This window comes from Mandrillus leucophaeus, unplaced genomic scaffold, assembly GCF_000951045.1.
Source record: "Mandrillus leucophaeus isolate KB7577 unplaced genomic scaffold, Mleu.le_1.0 Scaffold12, whole genome shotgun sequence".
Taxonomy (NCBI): domain Eukaryota; kingdom Metazoa; phylum Chordata; class Mammalia; order Primates; family Cercopithecidae; genus Mandrillus; species Mandrillus leucophaeus.
The window spans coordinates 3,278,465-3,286,404 of NW_012100320.1; the positions used below are offsets into that span (position 1 = coordinate 3,278,465).

At 52.3% G+C, this 7,940-nt stretch overlaps 1 protein-coding gene across 1 annotated transcript in view; it reads right to left on the reverse strand.

Moving 5' to 3' along the window:
• Positions 1-1,738: 1,738 nt before the first annotated feature.
• Positions 1,739-7,940, reverse strand: part of UBAP1L (ubiquitin associated protein 1-like) — a 25,016-nt gene continuing 18,814 nt past the window's right edge. The window contains exons 6-7 of the mRNA XM_011969292.1: positions 3,388-3,489; positions 1,739-2,200 (exon numbers count right to left, since the gene is read on the reverse strand). Of these exons, the coding sequence (XP_011824682.1) occupies positions 2,066-2,200; positions 3,388-3,489 (237 nt within the window). The 3' untranslated portion in view covers positions 1,739-2,065. The remainder of the gene's footprint in view (positions 2,201-3,387; positions 3,490-7,940) is intronic.

Genomic DNA, 7,940 nt, shown 5'->3' on the forward strand with positions numbered 1-7,940 from the left:
AGAGTCTCGCTCTGTTGCCAGGCTGGAGTGCAGTGGCTCAATCTTGGCTCACTGCAACCTGTGCCTCCTGGCTTCAAGTGATTCTCCTGCCTCTGCCTCCCGAGTAGCTGGGACTACAGGCTCCCGCCACCAAACCCAGCTGATTTTTGTATTTTTAGTAGAGATGGGGTTTTACCATGTTGACCAGGCTTGTCTCGAACTCCTGACCTCAGGTGATTCACCTGCCTCGGTCTCCCAAATATATATATATATTTTCTAGACAGGGTCTCACTCTGTTGCCCAGGCTGGAGTGCAGTGGGATGATCTTGGCTCACTGCACCCTTCGCCTCCCAGGTTCAAGCTATTCTCCCATCTCAGCCTCCCGAGTAGCTGGGATTATAGGCGTGCACCACTACACCTGGCAAATTTTTGTATTTTTAGTAGAGACGGGGTTTTGTCATGTTGGCCAAGCTGGTCTCAAACTCCTGGTCTCAAGTGATCTGCCCGCCTCGGCCTCCCAAAGTGCTGGGATTACATGGGTGAGTCACCGCACCTGGCCAGATGTCACATTTTTAATCAAGCAACAGTTTGCTAGGGATGGACAGATTTGGGGCATGTGGGAGAAGGATAGGAATAATGGATGGGCCTGTCAACTGGTTGCCTCTAATCAAGGGGACTTAGTAAAGTGGTAGACCAAGGCCAGGTTACCTTAATCAGAACGTTAGCTTTGGACCTAATATTGCATCTTAGAAATTGAACTTTACTGTCTCTTTCAAGTGTAGTTTTACTTTTGGCAACAGACAGATGTATGTCCAACTTCACAACATCCTGCCCATTTTCTCTAATAGTTTTGTGCTGCCTGCAAGTTATTCAAGGCAAGTTTTAAGGCCAAAGAATGTTTTTATTGTGATTTCGAGTTGGCAGGCATTGAGACTTAGTGGAAAGCACCGAGGGGCTATTGGGCCTCCGGAGACCTGGTTCTAGTTCCAAGCTTGTTGTGTGTAGGCCTGCAGAAGTGCCATTACACATTCAGATGAGGTATCTGGGGTTGAAGCCCTGAGAAACGTGGAAGTTGTTCATTTTTTTTTTTACAGGCCTCAGTTCCAGGTCCAGCCCTGTTTGCAGGGTGGAGGGGGCTGAGATGTTTTGATTCTGGGGTAATTGTTGCAAGTCTTTGTGCAGGGCCTGCTGGGGAGGGCAGGGGCACCAGAGTCTTGGCCCCTGGCCTCTGCTTGTTTGAGTTATGGGCTGCTCCAGCAACTGGTCTCTTCAATCCTTGGGGACTTCTGAAGGATAGGCTTTGGGTGACTGGAGACAACTCTGGTCACAACCTCCCCACCCCACAAATGAGGAAAGACTGGCATAGGATCACAAATTGTCAGAGCAGAAGGGGACCCAGACTGGCTGAAAGTCACACACACTGGCCACAGGCCTGTTATGTAGTAAAGAATCCCCAGAGATCTTCTTACATAAAACAAAACAGATTCCTGGGTGCTGCCAAGCTAGGCTTCCTGAATCAGAATATACGGCGGTGGAGCCTGGGACTCTTGAATAAACACCCGAAGGATTCTTATGGATAGCTGCCAGGCCTGGAAGCTTGTGACCTGGTCAAATCGCTCTACTTTTCCTAGGGAAACTGAGGCCCAACAAAGCCTTGACCCAGACATCAGTAGACCTAAAATCAGAAATGAGGTCTTCTGACCTACAGTTTGATGTTCTTTCCACACCAAGACCAGGCGCCTACAGGACTCAAAAGAACTGCCCATTATTTATTGGTTTTAATTTTCTTAAAATCAAGGTTACTAATGCACACAGTGTAAAGAGTCAAATCAGGTGGTTTCACAGGCATGCATGAAGAACATAGCTCCCCGTCCGGCTGTCCCATCTGCCCCTCTGCAGAGGCAACCATTTCAACTCTTTCAGCAGATTCTGCTGCTGTTAACTGTCACCCTTGGCATTATTTGTGTTTTTACAATAAGCATGCATCACTTTGTTACTCTTGCTTGGTTTTAATAATACAGTTAGGATGGGTCGCCAGGTCTGGCACTGGGCCTGGACGCCCAGGCATCGTGGAGTGCCTCCGTGGTCACTGGGCACAGGCCACCAGCTCCTCCAGGGCTTGCTCTCGGCGGTTGCCATGGACCAGCAGCACCTCCTTGATCCGGTCCTGCTGGAAGCCCATGTCGCTGAACTGCTCCCAGAGGCGCAGGAACTCCCCTGCCTGAGGAAGAGGAGACAGGGAGGGTGCTGGGGACTCTGCTGGGCCTGGCCTCAGCCGAGGGGAGCCTCAGCTTAAAAGCTGTGGTTTTCCTAGTCCCAAAAAGCTGTGGCTCCCCCCAGGCCACTTGAGCCTGATCCTGGGCCGCAGCTGCCACTTTCCTGAATCTCTAGGGTGATGTAGGCTCCGACCTCCCTTCCTCTGCCAAGAAAACAAGGCCCTAGCCTGGCCACAGGCTGTCCTGACTCTCCTCCCACTCACTGTCAATTTTCTGCTGGGGCAGACCGCACACCGGCACCCGGAGCACAAACAGCCCAAGGTCCCTGCCCATGCCCTGAACACTGCGGAGGTCTCACAGCGCAGCCTGCACCTTCCTTCCCCTCCGACCCCAGGGCTTGAAACTTCCCCACCTCTGCTCCCTCTCTCTTTCTCGGGGCCTCACTCCCCTTCAGCCTCTGTGAAGAGCTGCTCTGCCATGGGGCACTCAGAAGTGACTACTGGGGCCGGGTGCGGTGGCTCACTCCTGTAATCCCAGCACTTTGGGAGGCCGAGGCAGGTGGATCACTTGAGGTCAGGGGTTTGAGACCAGCCTGGTCAACATGGTGAAACTCCGTCTCTACTGAAAATACCAAAAACAATTAGCCGGGTGTGGTGGCAGGCACCTGTAATCCCAGCTACTCGGGAGGCTGAGGCAGGAGAATTGCTTGAACCTGGGAGGCAGGGCCAAGATCGTGCCATTGCACTCCAGCCTGGGCGACAGAGTGAGACTCAGTCTCAGAAATCAAGATGTGACTATTGGGCCTACAGCTGCATGCACTTGGGATAGGTGGCACACTCCCCAAGCAGAGAGGTCATGCATCTTTATGCTGCCCGTGGCTTCTATCTGGATGTCTGACAAAGAGTGGGCATTCAGTTCTAGAGGCTGCGTTGGTTCAGTCTAACAAAGCAAAGCCCCTGCCGCTCTCTGCCTCCCATCCCCCTCCGACCTCTTCCTGATCTCCCTCTGTGCCTCTCTCCTTTGTCCTTGCTGTAGCACCCTGGACCATCTCCTCCCCAGAGCTGAGGAGTCAGGCAATCTCCCGACGGACCCACAGGCTGGCTCTGAAGACTGGTGTGCCCCTGCACCCAGGCTCCTGGGTACACCCCCATCCCTTCCATCGCCTGGGGTCCTGGCAGGAAGCCCTGCTGACCTGGCTCTCGGAGAACTGGAACATCTCCATGGCCTCGTCCACCAGGCCTTCCTCATATCCCTGACGTAACAGGCGGTCACAGGCACTGAGGTAGCTGAGAAACTGGGCCGGAAGAGGGCAGAGAGGGACGGAGGGTAAGAGGAGCAGCAGGGGCAGCAGCCGGGGCAGAGGCACTCCAAGGGCCTGAGCTGAGGGCCAGGCAACAGGGCAAGCCACTACATGCAGTGTGGCCCCAGAGATCCCGTGAGCCCACAGAAGAGGGGACAGGCAGACAGTGGGTCTTCACCAACTATCCCAAGTTGGGAGCTGGACTCCAGGAAAAGGGCTGTCAGGTGGGCTAGGGTGTTCATAGAACCTAGGTGGGGAGCAGGACAGGCTTCAAACAGGCATCCCACCTACTACCCAATGCAATTCAACATTCGTGCACCACCCATCCCTGCCCAGGAGCACCCATTCGTGTGAAGGTGCCTCCTCATCCGTCCACACCTGTGCACCCCTACTCTACCCCCAGATGCATCTCTCTCATCCCGGACTCCTGAGCCATTACTATGCAACTCCTGCATCAGTGCTGGAGAAGGGGTGCGGGGGAGGCACAGAGGAGGATTCCACAGGTTAGAAAAACTGTTCAGGTCACCCCACAGTTACGTCATCAGGGGCCCAGGATAAAATGCTACTCCTTACCAGGCAGGGCTCAAAGGCCTGTTCCCTGTCTATGGCCTTGGCCCCTCCCTCACCCTCCAGGACTCTGCAGATGCAGCACCCTCAGCCAAGGCCGGCCTCCTTCCCTGTCCCTGGGAAGCTTCCTGCCCCCTCTGTCTTCCTCGGTGCTGTCCCTCGTGCCCCCATAGCACCCTGTGCTTCCCTATTACAGCACATGTAACTTTGTAATTGCTTCACTCAATCTTTCTCATCCACTAACTTTTTGCTCCATGAGGGAGGGGCTGTGTCAGTCTCATTCACCACAGTGTCCCCAGCATCCAGCATGGTGGCAGAAGGAGCTCAATAAATGTATGCTGTGTTTATAAAACGAATGAAGACCTGCCTTCAAGGAACTCACAGCTTAGTGGGGGAGATAAACCAGATACAGGACCACATCAGTGCCAGGCAAATCAAAGCAGGATTTATAGGGTGTAGGTGCCAAATGAAGGCTCCAGACCACAGGAATTATGAGAATATGTGGAGAAGGGAGAGTGGGGTTTCTGCAGACCTTCAGAGCTGGGATGAAAGTGCAGATCATCTAGACTAACAGTTTTCAAATTGTTTTTAGCTCCTGAAGTGTTTATCTTAGCACAAGGAGGCTTCAGCAATAACAGGCTAAGATCAGAGCTGCTCTGGGAGAACAAGGGCCAGGGGCATGGGGGCCCGGAGTCCAGTGCTCCTGCCCAAGGTACTGCCCAATACAGCCAGACCTGCTCTGAGCACATTTTGAAAACCACACACCCGTGCCCTCCTTTCACAGTTGAGGAAACTGAGGTTCAGGCAAGGCAGGTGCCTTGCCCAGGGTCCCAGGACTAGGCCCCCGATTATGTAACCTGTCACTTAATGCCTTGTCCATCAGAGGGATCAGCTGCTAGAGGAGGGGCTTTGAGCTGTCTTGGTGGAGGACAGGGTTTCCAAAGGTGAAACCTTCACTTTCAGAAGGAGGGCAGGCAAGGATGGATGGTGGACGCTGCCTCCACCTTTTGGCTCATCCACAGCAATGGTTCTCAATCTCAGTGCTTATTGCAGCCGCCTCGGGAACTTGAAATATTACTGATGTCTGGGCCTCACCTTCAGAGGTTACGATATAATTGGTCTGGGGTGTAGCCTGAGCATTGGGATTTTTTCCTATAGCTCTCCAGGTGATTCTAATGTGCACCCAAGACTAAGCGTCACTGAATGGGGACAGCTGACCTTGATCTATACTATGCCACCGTGAATATCAGACCCATCTGCACATTTTTTAAATTAAAGGCCCCTGGGCTCCCCCCAGATCCACTGACTGGGACCCCGCAGGATAAGCCCTGAGAGTCTACATTTGCAAAGGTTCTGCTGCTTGGTTAGCTTTTGGGCCTGCAGGACTGTAGAAGCTATCAGGCTTGCCTCAGGCTCCCAGGTGGGTGAGATGTCACCTTCAGGCCACAGGATGGGGCCCCCGGAAGTCACTGGTTCCAAACACGTATTCCCCCTCCACCCTGTGAACTGGGAAACTGAGGCTAAAAGAGGTGGCCTGGCCTGTGGACCCTCACACGTGGCACCCAGGCCTGTCCTGCAGGGAGGCAGTGAGGGCACATCAAGCCTTGTGGAAGGAAAGGAGTGCTGCACAATTTCTTTTTTATCTTCTCTCCCTGACTCTTCTAGCTGCTCTGTCTCTTATCACCTGACGCCCTTCCTCCTGGGCCATCTGTCATTTTTCTTGGCCAAAAAGGATTTACTGCAATATGCGGCTTTCAGTGGGAGAAGGAATCTGAACCCAAAGGACTTGTTCAGTTACCAGGACTTCACAGAACAGACAGAAATACTAACTTGGTGGGGGAGGATAGATGAAGTCATCCAAAGGCCCCTCAGACCCACCCCTTGGGGTCTGGCTCCTGACTGCTGTCTGGGGAAGGCCACCCAGAGATCCAGGGGGCCAGGCAGGTGGTCAGTCTATATCTGGAAACACAATGTTCCCAATACAGTGAAATGCTTCCAGCTCACCCACTGGGAGGCCAGGGCCCCAGGCTGGCTCTGACTCATCCTCAGACCCCCAGAGAGATGGCCTGAGACCTCAGCCTTGTCACAGGGCCTGAAGGGACTGGGGAGGCATATCAGAGCCCCACTGTGCACCTGGCCTCACAGCCCTCCTGGCCAGTTTTTTGGCCAAGACCCTGGCTTTTCAGTATCAGCGGAAGGTAGGGATGACTTTAGATCTGCTCTTAAATCTCAGATCAGCCTATAGTGCTGTCCTGGGAGGTTCTCACACAGAAAATGAGATAAAAGGCATCGTGCAACCAAGATGCAGCGTCAGACCAGCCGGCCTCACCCCAGTGCTGCCATTGACTGACCGCATGAACTTCCCTGGCCTCAGTTTCCTCATCTGCAAAGTGGTCATAACGTAATAGCAACCTTGCAGAATTGAGAAAACCTAACTGAATACCCTCAGAGAGAGAGATTCATGCAAAGAAAATGTTCAATAAATGTTAGCACCCCTCCCTGCCATTTTAGCCACATGGAGGTCACTGTTGGAAATTCCCCTCCAGGACAGGGCATGAACTGATGAACCCAGAGTAGAGCAGAAGCAGGAGTGGGTGGGCAAGGGGACCAGGTGCATTTCCCCAGCCCCACCCCAGCTCCTGTTTGAAAGTCACTTTCCTTCTGCCATTCCCTCTTGCAGGAGCAGATAGCTCTGGACTGCAGGGACCCAGCATTCCATACTCATCAGTGATGACGGAGGTGTCCAAGCCTTTTGATGGCGGGGCAGGAATGGGAGAAAAATGAAAAGTGCCAACTACCCTGGGAACAGCCATCCAACCATGAAGCGTCCCGATGTTTAGAAAACAGCACAGTAAGGGATGTTGCTTTCAGTTAGGGACGTGGGGGTGTAGGCAATGGCATTCAGTGTCACCTCCTGACCCTACTTACAATCCTTCCATGCCTCCTTTTGGCTATTGGGTCATTTATCAAATTCTCAGGCCAGGCTTCAAGACCCCTAAATCTACCCCCAATTCTCTTTGTCTCATCTCCTACTAGCCTGCCTCATGCACCCTCTCCTCCAACAAGACTGGTCAGATCAGAGCCTCCCAAACACTTCCCTCCCACCTCCACTCCTTTATTCATACTGTCCTTCCCTCCTGGAATATCACCCCTTCTCCTTCCTTCAGAGTCAGATCTTATCCATCCTTGAAGTCCCACTCAATGCTTGGTATCTCCATGAAGCCTTTCTTGATCACTAGAACCTCCTTGTGGTAGATTGAGAATGATCATAAAATTTTTTGTAGCCTCTCCCACCAAGAGATGGAGTCTGTTTTTCCCTTGTTTAAGTTTGGAGTGGTCAGTGATGTGCTTTGACCAATAGAATGAGGCAGAAGTGACTATGTACAATTTCAGCCTAGGCCTCAAGAGGCCTTACTCTTGGAACCAAGTAGGGTGGCTTGCTGGAGATATGTGGCCCAACTGACAAGTATCACCACCCACTGTATGGTGAATGAGGCCATCTTAGATCATTCAGCCCCAAGTAAGTCACCAAACTGTAGCCACACGAGACTTCAGGTGAGATGAGCAGAAGAACCCCCTAGCTGAGTCCACCTTAAAACTGCCAATCCAGAGAATCATGAGCAAATAAATGGTTGTTTTGAGTCACTAAGTTTTGGGGTAGTTTGTTACACAAAAATAGATGACAGAAACACCCCTATAACACTCATACCACTTCTTCTCCCAGGTATCTTGTGACTAGCACCTCTTTTTAAGCACTTTGGGGGCCCTCACTCCTCTGCAGGTGTTCTTATATTCTTGGCTTATATTAGGGGTCAAGACCTGCTTCCAAATATTAGCGTGGCTCAGAGTGCTGTCCTTGGAGTGTCATCATGAGTCTC